We start from the raw sequence: 13,044 nt of genomic DNA, 5'->3' as shown, positions 1-13,044 counted from the left end.
TGAATTCGCCTGTTGCAAACTTATTGAAAACGTCTTCCCTCACTAAGTCACTCAACAATACATTATGTAAGTACTGAAAAAAAGAAGAAAAGAGAAATGTAAAACGATTATGACCGAAATCTCATTCCAGGCTATAAAGTCGTGTCTTTTTTTATTCTGTTTTGCTTCCCTTCGAAGAGCTTCAAAGACGAACTTTCCGAGTTTGGAAACTTTGGAAACATTGTGCCGCGGGTTACATGAATATGGTATAGTTCTGCGATTATTTGCAAATTAAAATTCCTTGAGCAAATATTTCCATAATAATAAAATAATGATAAATTCTTTCATTGTACATCGACTTCAGTTTTGTTTTTGGGATTCAGTAGTATAGTGGTGGAATATACTATGGTTGGTGGAAGTACACGGAATAAAATCCATGTTATATCTCTCGCACAGGGCAGATATATTTATTGCAGATGGATGGGAGTTGGGCGTGTTCTGGATATTACGATACAAATATGTACATATTTATTATACAATTTTCCGAACAACAACAACAACAACAGCACCATGAACAACGAGAGAGCGAAATAAATGAAAAAAACACATGGGATAGCGGGTATAGATAGATGCTTTTTCGTTTGGGAAAATACCGAATGAAATCAACCATAAGTTTTGATGTGAGTTTGTACAACATAACCCGCTAACACACAACACAACAAATTACATAAATGTATCAAAAATGTAAATATCATAACGTAAAAGCAGTCTTTTGTGCAATTTTTCAAAGCATTGAAAACTTCAAAGGGCCAGAGATATTAAATTTTTAACATACGATAACGTATGAAGAGGGAAGCTTTATTCATCATCAAAAAAATACAATAATGTGATCAGTGATGGGTAAAATACAGGAACAAAACTTATTTGTGCAGTAATATTTTTGATGTTTACCTTTGTCGGAAAAATTCAGAATTTTTTTCTGCCAATTTTTTTTCGAGTTTAATTTTTAATTGATCCTTTCACTGCACGGGAACCTATTAAGAGATAATATTGTCAACTTAAACAGTGCAAAAAAGGCTGACGAATTTGAAGAGCGGGTTTTCAATTATACAACAAGATCAAAATCTGGGTAAATTTCCTTTGACGAATGAAAATGTTGAAATTAGACAAACCAACAAAGCTTTGGTGTTGTAATTCTTAGAAACGATCGACTTTTAATCGATCTGTATACCAATTAAGCAAATGCAAGAGTTCCAAATGAATCGCATTGAATCTTTATAAACTAGAAGCGTGTAACAGCATAATCTCCATAAGCTCTGAAGACACCTACAAACGTTAGCAACAAAATTTGAACGGATGAGGAGATATTGTTCATGAAATATTTTTAATAAATAACACGTTCTAAGTCTGTAGAGGCCCTAGAGACACTAGAAAAAGTCGACGCTGCATTCGTGATGAATTCACGCCGTAAGTGTGCCTAAAATTTGAATTTTAAGTGAACGATTTGATGAAAAAGTGAACCGAAAAATACATTTTTATGCCAAATACTGCGAAAGTTTGTATTTTCGGTCCTCAAATGGTGACCGAAAGTAAAAAAATGCAGGCCTTGGGCCGAAAGTAAATGTCACTGTCATCATTTTACTTTCGCCCCGTGGACTTGCGTATTTGCGGGCCGAAAATAAATGTCACTGTCATCATTTTACTTTCGGTCCTTATATGTCTCGAAAACACATGTTCACTTGATTGAAAGTACGCATTGAGTGTAGTGTTGTGTTGACGATAGCCAAACGTTTTGTGAGTAAGTGAATGTATGTTTACAGTAATTTCATTTGTTAAATTGTTTTTGCAGGCTGCAAACTTCACACGTTTGAATTTTTTTACTTTCGCCCCTTGTTATGCAAAATACTATTCAATGCTTCATTGTATGAAAATGACGCTACGTTAGAAAGACCTCCGCACTTTCCATTTTGAATTTCGACCGCACTTACGGCGTGAATTTAGGCTGGTCGGAAATTGTTATTTCAGAACCTGCCAATCTATTACTTCAACTATTTTTATTTGCTTCATTTGAAATCTTGTACTTCATTAAATTCAACAAGCGAATTTTGTATAACACCAAATTTTAGGTTTCTCGTCGTTGTCGGTAGCAGACGATCGTACGCGTTCCGAAAAGATATCCCTTATATCGCGAGGTATTTTAATTTCTAGAAACGATCGACTTTTAGTCAGTTTGTACTAATTATGCCAATACAAAGGCTCCAATTGAGTCGCATTATAGCTCTTTTGCTAACTAGTTAGTAAATAGGATGTTTTGCGCAACAGCTGTGATATTGCCGATACGAGACGAAGGCGAGTTCGTCAATACATCGTATGCACAAAAACCCCATTTACTAACGTGTTAGAAACAAGATTTTATTTTATGTACAGCAGTGGGCAAATATATATATGAAAATCCATTTACGCACTACTTTGACCGCACTGCTATACGTATAAACTTTATAAACGCAAAACGTGTCACGGCACAATCTCAATCTGCATAGGTTCTGAAGAAACTCATAAAGGCCAAAGGCGATTGGCAACAAAATATGAACGGTTGAGCTGATTTTTTCACAAAATACTTTTAGTAGATAACACGTTCTCCTCTAAGTCGACCCTAATTTTACTATAGAAAAATTTGTTGCCAATGTCTTCGTGAAGAATTTAGGCGTTTCGTAACTTGTTGTTTCAGAACCTGTCAATCTATTACTTCAATTAATTTTCTCAGTTTCATTCGAAATTTTGTACTTAATAATTTTAACATGCGCATTCTGTTTAAGAGCAGATGCTCTTCGCTTTACGTCTTGGCTCATTTTTGTCGTTGGCTGTTGTGGACTTTTTAGACTTATCAGAATGGGAGATCATATCTGATCGCGGAACACAGGTCGATATTTTGACCCTTTGTTCCACCCGTCATTCCGGCTGTTGTGGATAAGAAATGAGTACCAGTGTCGAAAAAGGCTCAGTTCATAGCGAATATAACTAGTTATTTATGACATCGAGTGCTAAGTACTTTATTAGGCTCCAGATCCAGATGTGAAATTATGGCACAAGACCGCAGGCCGTCTGTAATAATACATACACATGGAGAGCCTATTAAAGTACTTCGAACCCGTATTCATAAACGTTTTATGCTACAGAAGGATCTAAAGTTCTCAGATTTTGCATATGATGCTGAGTGACATAAACGTCCTTTACAAACGATTAAATTCTCAGAAAACTTTGATAGGATTAGAAGGCGTCGTGTGTTTCATCAAAAGTCACGATTTAGTTTGTGTTCCAAATTCATTGTCTAAATTTTCAAAATTCAAAATTTTCACTAAAAATGGGCTCGGAATATTACGGTAAAATGTGGATTACCACTTGTGATCGTTTAAAGGACATTGCTGAGCAAGAAGAGGCCACCCGTGTAAAATAACTCACAAAATTAGATTTAAAAAAAATTTACCCGAAGCTTTCTGTAGATCCTAGGTGAAATAACCGATCGCCAAAAAGCTCAGGCAGCATTTGCTAGCATTTACATCAAATATGTGTTCGTCGTCAATGCCCTGGGTGATATTTATGACCAGACGTTACAAGTTCAGAAGAGAGCCGTTGTGAAAACGATTTTAACCGTAGCTACAAAACGTATGCTCGAATTGCAAACAGACTTGAAGAAAATCGAAATGAGCGAGTACATGTATTTCGACCACACACTCATTGAACAGAAACTGATTCCGACTGAGGTCCAACTACTGACACCATTTTACTACCCCATGGAAAGGGCAGAACACATTGAAGATTTGTTGAACGGTGTGCGACATACTGATAAACCAAAGGAAGATCCTGAACTGGTCAACACAACGCAAAAAAAGACACTGAGACAGTTGAAAGAAGCTTCTCAAAGTGTATCGCCTGAGGAACAACGAAAACTGGATGAACGAAAGGCTCTGATCAAAGCTGTCGATGTTATAATATCGCACGAGAAAGCAAGGTATGAATACAAGCGCACGGAGGTTTGATCTGTATTTTGTTTTGTTCAAAGTATCGTCAAGTGTTTGATACAGAAATCATTTAATTCATTTTCCTTAACAAACATATCCCTTTACTGCCATAAATCATCGCTTGACGTCGTTGTGGATTACAGAGAGACCAAAATTTGTGTTTCAGGCAATCTCGCAACTTGCTTTTCAACTTGAAAGTTCATCCGAAACTATACGTTCAAAAACCTTATCCGGAGGTCGATACTGGACCGAGATACACTTTTACCTTTAAAGAAGATCAAGTGCCATTGTTTCCTGTAAAAAGGACAGACTACGGAACGAATTTCTACAAAGGTAAATGAAAACCCGGCACGGTTATGAACGACTTAATTAATGCCTCGCAATACTTCAGTTTCAAGGCATTTCGATGAAAACGGAGATCTCATACAAACTGGCAGTGGAAGTACAGAAGAAAATGTTAAGTTGTTCTCAACAGAAGTGGGAACCGCAACCACACTCGATTTAGTTGGCAAGCTTTTGAGTAATATCTCGAGAAATGAAGCAGCTGCTGTAATTCAGCGATGCTATTTACGTTTTAAACTGAAAAAAGCAATAAGGAAAATCCATCTACAACACCAACACGAACTTGGAATGCTGGAACTAACAAGAGCCGATCACACCAGCGAGTATGAACAAATCAAAGCTACACGAGAGAAACGGCGAAGGAGAAAGAGAGAATTCGACAACGCATTCATACGAGCTTGTGAAGATGATAAGGCCAGAATACTAAGACTCCGTACACCGTATATCATGGAAGACATTTCAGATCACATTCGCTATTGGTTCAGAGAAATGTACAGGATTTAATGTTGACTAACAGTAACAATTTTGACAATGTTGTTTCCCGTTCTCTTTGTCTCGATACAGGTACGATGCAGCTGGTGAATTTCAAGCATATCCACCAGAAGTAAGTGGTGGTTCGATAATGATTATAAGGGGTGAAACTAAGACTGCTGCCGAATTTGCTGAGTTTATTACGAAGAGGAAGAAAATGTCACCGGAAAAAATTAAAAAGGTTAGTCCGAACTGAAGACATCAAAATACATCACTGTCAACAAAGTCAGTAATCATCTGTTATCAACAACGTCGACAAGAATAAGCGTTGTGCCCTGTCTAGTTTTCATTTAAATACTATAACTTGTGTTTAAACAAATGAAGTAAGAGATTTTGCATCCGATGCTGTAAACAGCGAGAGATGACACTTGTCGTTTGGGTAGGGGTTTCGAAGTTACGATAATTTATATGTCTAATAGGCCGAATAAGTATACATACATCAGTCTCTCTGAACGCTAGAAGGGCATAGTTCGAGGGTAGGCCCAAAGTGTAAAACACAGCAAACCCTCAGGGAAACATAAAAAAACGGAACTTAAAATTCGGTGTAGCGCTTACGATTTAATAGAATTGATGGAGTGTGGTGAATATGACTACACTACGAAAATGACATTGAAATCGTAAATGAAGTAACCTTGCGGTGCCCTCGAATTCACCCGAAAGCTGAGCTCTGTGTCTTTTTGTGAATTTTCATTACTTTCAGTTGTTTGTATACTTTGGGTAAGTCATGTGTATATCTCAAACATAGTCTAGAAAGCAAATTTGAGTCACAATACTTTGAGAATGCTAAATGCAGATGAACCTTGAAAGAGAGATTTGTATCGAAAGGTCTGCCATGCCTTAGAAAGCAGTTTTTCGAAATTTTGACTTATGAACAAGCCTGTTCATAAACTGAAGAGGGCTGCGGAAACTTGGTCTGTGATGCGTTTTTGTTTCGCTGTGATTCGTCGTTGAATATTTTTCAAAAATCCTTTAAGGGACTTGGATGTTAACCCGATGAAGCCAATATAATTTCCTTTTTTTCTAATATTCTAATAGGAACTCGAGAAAGAAAAGAAAGATAAAGCTGCCAAAAGGAAAAAGGAAAGGAATGAAAAGCGGAAAGCGAAAAAATTGTTAAAGCAACAGAAAAAGGAATGGGCTAAACAAACAAATCGATGGACATTCGATGATGGTCGATTTATAACAGAGAACGCATGTAAGTGGCAAAGCTTCACATTAAAAACTTCTAATCTGACACTCGTTTAAAATCTTCAGTGAAAATTGATTCAGAATTCAAAACGTACGCAAAGGAATGGCAATTCATTGACGAATTAAATAATCTAAAAGAATTGGCATACATGGACTGGATTACCGAAACCAATTACGCTGATGTGCATCAGGCATTACGATTAGAGGTGGACAAATTGATGCGATTGGAAATGGAACTGTTGCGTAAAGCGCTATGCAAGGATCGAAAAATCAAATACAAAGCGCCAAAAGCTCCGAGGAAGAAGAGCAAAAAGAAGGGCAAAAAGAAAGGAAAGAAGGCAATTCATATGAAGATCGAAAAGCTGGAGAAGTTGTACGACAAATTTGTTAGTAAAAATGTTATTATTCCATGCCCCAACATAAACATGGACGACTTCATCGGTGACCTTAATTATGCCGCATATGATCTGAGGAATAATGAACTGTAAACGGGTCGAGCTTTTCTCTAACATTTCTCGTTTCAACGAAAGTTTCTTGCAGGACTCCATCACACAGCCTTGGAGAAGTAAAATATCTTTTGAGGCAATGGACATTCGGATTAGGCGACATCAGTGTTCCTAAAGTTCGATCTATTTGCATCGCCGGTCCCCCTGGTTGTGGGAAAAAATTGATGGCTCACGGATTAATACGAGAATTGGGTAGCTGAAACTATGTTCTCTTTCTTCGGCCGTTCTTAACACGAATAATTATTGACACAGGCGCCGTTCTTTTTAACATTAGTCCAGATGTTGTTGTTCAATTTCAAGACAAAATCAAGAAATTTGTTGACGACTTGACCAAACTTTCGAAGATCCTTGCTCCGTCGGTGCTTTTCATCAACAATGCACATTATCCATTCCTTAAAAAGGTTTTTATTGTTTACGTTAATGACCTAATTGATTATACCTAAGTCGATCAAAACAGGTGTCTCCTGAGATTGAAGACCAACAACCTCTGTTGCTCGGCAAACATTTACCGAAACTCAAGAAGGGAATAAAGAAGAACGAGAAAGTGCTGTTGATTGGTACGAGTAACCAACCGTTTGCAGCTAAACCAGGTCCATTCAAAAAAACTTTTGAGAAAGTGGCAGTTTGTTATGGACCGGACTATTCATCAACTGTATTGGCTTGGCAGAAGGTTCTACCACCAATGGGTGTCGATCCAGAATTTGACTATTCAACACTTGCAAAAATGACTAAATACTATCAAATGAGTCAAATTCTGTCGGCACCAAAGAAAGTGCTGAATTTGGAACGGAGAGCACAGTGAGTGATTACTTATCGAATTTTACAATGAAATTGACGACGGAAATGACTTTATTTTGTAATATTTATCTTTAGCTTACAACAGCGTCCGTTGGAACCCATTGAGATATTACAATATCTGATGTATGGTGATCCACCACAGTTTCCGATGACTGAAAAGGTAAGTTTTTGTGTCTGGTTTTAATAAGCAAGATATGACTATAATTGAGCAAACGATTTTCGTGCAGGAATTGGCGAAATTTGTTAAATTCAACCAGAAATTCAATAAATTCAAAAAGAAGCCGGCACCACAAAAGAAAAAATAACAAAAATTTAAACTTTTTGTCGAACATTCATGTTCCTGCTATACCATTTTGTACAGAGACTGAAATTCGCTGTCGGACGAGGGGATCAAATACTGAGACAATATTTCCTTTTGTGGCTTTTTTTTCAATTGAAACTATTGGTAGCCATTTCCTGCTATCTTTTTGCTATTTTCTTTAGATGACATATTGGCATTAATTGGTGTACTACTTCCATCTGTATCAATAAAACAAAAATCAACAAAAAGTGTAAAAATTTTGGTTTTACCTGAAGATCAGGCAAAATCTACCGAAATCTATAACAGAGTTTGTTTAAAATATCTAGCTGGGTTTGATACAAAATCTATGACTTCATTGTTTTCATTGTCTGCATTGTCTTTGTTGATAAAATTTCAGTCTTCTGTGGATTTATGCGTTGAAATCAAAAATCAGACGGGCATGAATATAATATGAAATTGGAAGTCGATTGCAGTGTACTTACATACCTGGAAGAATTGCAATAATAACCTGTCACTTAAGGCAATTCATCTGTTATCGATAATGAGGACAAAAATAACGAAAATCTCTGGGTAATGAGGTTCTTTAAATAGCAAAATACATTTTAAAAAAAATTGAAGTACAAGATTTGAAATCAACCGATTATACAAATACTTTGATCGACGGAAGTAATAGACCAAATAATAACACTGGTCATAAGCTTGCCGTCTGTAACAGGTTAAACATGAAATACACTTTAATTTTCAACAAAAGCATAATCAGCACGTGCTGACCGGACCTTCCGCAAGGTGTTGATTACAGCTAACTAATAATTCCAATCAACCTGTTGCGTTTCTCATGCCAGCGCACCTCGTACGCATGAAACCATTTTTTTTATTGTTTTACCTGTTCTTTCATTACAATATTATTCGCATTATTACACACAGGTTTTTGTCTCGGTTTTTTTATTGACTTTTTCTGTTGTTGTTTTTGCTTGATTATGGTTCGGTTTTTTGATGGATAATTTTGCTTAAGGGATCAGAATAACTTCTACTCAATGAATGTGAATCAAGAATCAGAGAAATATTACCTAGATCATTTCTCTGATGTAAATAGCAAAGTGTAAACATTGATGAGTGAATAGGGAGTTGTTTGCAGCTTGCATTGATTTGCATCGGCCAATACTGCCCTTAAAAAGAAGTAATAGGCTCAAATATTTATAATGGTACTGCTTGTCATCTGTGAACGGTAATTCTGTACTCCATTCCCTTATTCCCGAAGAAAATTCATTGTAAAGGGATTTTATATTATCCTTGTTTGGACATTTTGGTGTCGAATATTATAAGAAATGTCTTGGTCTCGGTCGGTCCTAGGTAGAAGAGAATTTACAAAAGACCAACTTCAGCGCGCTGGACCGTTGGCACGACGATTGGCAAAGTAGTAACAGAGACCCACAACACTTTATATAAAACCCGTCCAATCGTGTGTCACGCTTCAACCTTCCGATAAAGGAATGGGTCACATTGAACCGCATTAGAACCGGGCTCGGAAGGTGCTCTTACTTCATGTGCAAATAGACAATCCAGGATGTGACTGTGGCAAACCGAACCACACTATGAGGCACATCGCAACTGAATGCCCGTCGAGGGCCTATTCAAATAACCTTGGAGAGGTGCACCAGACAACACCCGGTGTAGTAGAGTGGCTTAAAAGACTGGACGTTAAGCTGTGAATGTACATAAGAAATGTGATAAATTTTTCTGACGAATGTAATTCAACTGTGATATTTGTGTAGTACTTTGTAATAACGCATACGCTGAATAAATAACTGACCACTATCGGGCCTATCCCAGAGTAATATTGTAAAAATTAAACAAAGTTTTTTATTTATTTATTTATAGATCAAATAAACAGGATTCCTCCCAATAACATATTTAATCTTAAATGAAATAATAGAATAGAATAGACAAAATCAAAAATCTAATCATCATCAATTAACTAATACGAGCCAAAAAGGTCTAGAGGTCTTTATCAGCGCTAAAGAAGGGCAGAAACGCATTGCAGATTGCCTAAAGTGACCAATCATAATATTGACATAATATACTTCAAATCAGTTCACGCCTTGGTCCACACGGATCCACCTATGAGCAATCGTCGCGATCTTACACTTCAGAAAGTCAAATTTTACGATTTTTGTAGCAAAAATGCATTTAATTAAGTACCGTTCGGGTGAGACCTTCATTAAATTCCGATCACCTTGGTCTGAAAATTTTATGGATCCAGCCCTGAATCCGTCAAGGCATCGGAACCGCCCATATAGATCATTACTACATACTACTACTGTCAAATGATTACTTAAGTTGTATTAGTGAAACGAGAACTAGTCTAGGTAATGAGTACGAGTAAAATATTGATTTGTTTATGAATTTACGGAACCTTTTCTCGGCTGTTTGGCTGTAAATTGGTTCCTAAATTATAAATGAGAGAATTTGTCGATTTTTTTCTATACCATCAACGTTCCACAATTATGTGAAACAATTTCCTTTGAGTTTCATATTCAAGAATTTTCCGTATATCAGTAATTTAAGTGTCTCTGTGACAATACAGGAGTTTATGCATAAAGAATTTTTACTCGAATCGAACACCTAAAGCCATTGTTTTTGCCAGTTGCTCGTCCTATTTCACTTTTATTTTACACCAAGCTTAAACCTTTTTCGATTTCCTTTTTCGCATTTTTGTTTCTTTTATTTAAATTTTAGCATTAAGGTAAAAATTACTAATTCACCGAACATCTTCATCCTTAACAACAGAACAAAAAAAAATCGTTTCCTTTTGCAAAACGAATTTTATATGTACGCGTAATAACCGAGCATACGCAACTTCTTATAAATATAAACTTGTATCTGAAAAATTATTGCAACAGCAACCATTATTTTGATTTAGACATAATAAAAATAAACAATTTACCTTGTCTTCAGATTAAAACACATTTGCACAGATAAAATAATACAATTTAAATGTACTTTGATATTCACCTTTATTTACCTGGGGTGTTGTAAAGAGTATAATACTCTGTTATGCTTTACTGATACTACATGGTACGAATGGTATATATGATGATACCCATCCAATGTTTTATATAAGTATATCTATCTAGATACTCCTCTCTGGCATACCTTTATCTATACATGGCTATATGTAGTGTGTATACAAGAAGTGATATCAGAGTACAAAATCTACTCGAAGTTAATATACAGATATGGTTGGTTATACGTATAAAACGTTGGAAAATACACGTTACACAATTTCACCTTTAATACATGAATTTAATTTTCGTAGAGTCGTAAATTTATCCTAAACTACTCTGTCTCTATTTTAAGTACGTATCTTCAAGTGATATTTGATGTTTTAAGGGTGGCGAAGATGGTGTTAGGTATTTGAAGTATTATAGAAAAGTATAAACGGCACCCCATTAAATAGGAGAGAGAAAATTAATTACAAATGAAGGTAAATTTTGGTTGTAAGATGGCAAGCTCTTAAAGCACATTATGAAAATATATTGTTTTGATGTGTAAAAATTACGTTATGTGTGTGTGTGTTAGTGTGTATTGTGTATGCATACTATAAACACCGACAACTGGCTCCGGTTGTTTTAATATTTTGCCCCGGTATGCGAATTAAATATTTATTGTTATTTATTTGTCACAAAGTGCTCGCTATACCGCTTTTCTCTATTTATATATAATGTCAACGTATATGTACCGTACTACCGTATACTATATTTTTGGAGTAGGTTAACCCAGAGGGTTGCAAATTATTTATTTAGATATACAGATGTTGCGTGCCAAAAATATTTGGTGAATTTTAAATAAATTAATAGATTCAGGTTTTTAGATATGCTAATTATGTACAGCATTTAATTTTACAAATTATTAGGATGTTCAATGATGTTTTAACGACATTAATTTGCCCGAACAAATAATCATTTTCATTTATGTTGTTGATACATAACCGATGGTGGTCAATTTGGTTGACATAATAATGAAAGATTGATGACGATACTCACGGACATTTTTGCTGGTGTTCCTTTACTTTGACCCAAACACTTCTTCAAAATAAACAAGTTCCTTCATATTTACGTACATTGAACAACCTAGCAACAAGATGAACAATTATTTGTCTTTAATCATTAAAAGCAAACGGAATTCTGCGAATGTACTAATGGTGATGATGATGGAAATAGTTGGAAGACCATACAGGTAAATTTATTTGTATTAGATGCCGATCACAAATTACGCATGCATACAAGAAGGAGGGGAAGTTATCGAAAAGAGAACGAAAGTGTAGGCGGAGAAGGGGCGGATAAACTAAACGTATGGCGCTTTATGAAACTGAATAATCTATTGGTTCAGTAGGTAGTAGTTTAAATGTTAGAGTTGGCATGAAAAGTCGGTCTAATCCATCTAAAGTAATCCATCTGTCAAAGTTACGCTTCAAATATCAAAGGTCTTTAATTGTATTGGATTGTGGAAAAATAAACGATTTTGTTCCTAGTTTATTTTCATTTGACGTTTAAAACGTCATTTTGACAGATCGAATAGACAGACTTTTGATACCAACAGTGACAAATGTCGAATGTTATTGGAACTTGGTTCCGTTTCTTCTATGAAACATCTATCTTGTAAACACATTCAATACCATCCAAAGTGCCTTACCGCACAACTGTTCATATTTTCGTTTTCCGAATACCAAAAACCAGTCAATAGTTATTTTCACAACTCAAACTCCTCAAACTCATTGATAAATAATAAGACTTGCTACCTTCATAACGAAAATCGTTCTATGCAACTCGATGCTTAAAATGGCAACAAGCAGAAATGACTCGTTACAATCAATAAAATTGGGTGGGTGGTAAAGCTTAGCAAATCGAACGGAAAGGGTGTCACAAAGTCCTTGTTTTTAGCGTGCGTACTTTATGAACGTCACCTTAAAGGTATACTACCAATCCTCTTGCAATGGAAACTTGATGAATAAATAAAGACAGAGGTCATCAAACGTTTGACAAAGTTGAACCGTTCGTATAACACACCTTTGACATCTTGCAATACTGCTGGCTGCAGTCGTTTAAGTATTTAGTATACACAATGCCAACTACTCTATATACTTATTACAATGAGTTGTTCAGCTTGTTATCATTGTATTTTAACCGGAACTGTCCATTTAAGATTGATATATTCATAATTTTCTCTATTTGATGAATTTACCGCCAAATTTAACAGCTCAGTCAGACCGTATCAGCGTCAATATTGCGGTGTCGGCTTATGTCAACAGTATGATGACAGTTTGTTCATTCCATCAAAAATGAACTATGCTTTGACATATAAGTCTCTGAAACCTTAGTCA

At 35.8% G+C, this 13,044-nt stretch overlaps 1 protein-coding gene across 1 annotated transcript; it reads left to right on the top strand.

The window, feature by feature from the left end:
• The first annotated feature begins 3,243 nt into the window (after positions 1 to 3,243).
• Positions 3,244 to 7,910, top strand: LOC119078894 (dynein regulatory complex protein 11). The gene is made up of 12 exons (XM_037186624.1): positions 3,244 to 3,424; positions 3,480 to 3,988; positions 4,165 to 4,331; positions 4,390 to 4,831; positions 4,905 to 5,052; positions 5,907 to 6,066; positions 6,126 to 6,543; positions 6,600 to 6,757; positions 6,818 to 6,966; positions 7,023 to 7,363; positions 7,439 to 7,523; positions 7,591 to 7,910. Exons 1-12 carry the CDS (start codon positions 3,341 to 3,343, stop codon positions 7,666 to 7,668), a joined length of 2,739 nt encoding a protein of 912 aa, XP_037042519.1. The 5' UTR covers positions 3,244 to 3,340; the 3' UTR covers positions 7,669 to 7,910.
• The last annotated feature ends 5,134 nt before the right edge of the window (positions 7,911 to 13,044 follow it).

The sequence above is a fragment of the Bradysia coprophila genome, unplaced genomic scaffold (assembly GCF_014529535.1).
Source record: "Bradysia coprophila strain Holo2 unplaced genomic scaffold, BU_Bcop_v1 contig_297, whole genome shotgun sequence".
Classification (NCBI taxonomy): Eukaryota; Metazoa; Arthropoda; class Insecta; order Diptera; family Sciaridae; genus Bradysia; species Bradysia coprophila.
This window is presented reverse-complemented; position numbering and strand designations above follow the sequence as displayed.

Bases quoted from the DNA above. Each gene is read 5' to 3' on its own strand.
- LOC119078894 (XM_037186624.1), top strand. From the start codon at position 3,341: ATGGGCTCGGAATATTACGGTAAAATGTGGATTACCACTTGTGATCGT. The intron at 3,989-4,164 runs GTATGAATACAA...TTTGTGTTTCAG, and splicing joins ATATCGCACGAGAAAGCAAG to GCAATCTCGCAACTTGCTTT. The intron at 4,832-4,904 runs GTACAGGATTTA...GTCTCGATACAG, and splicing joins CGCTATTGGTTCAGAGAAAT to GTACGATGCAGCTGGTGAAT.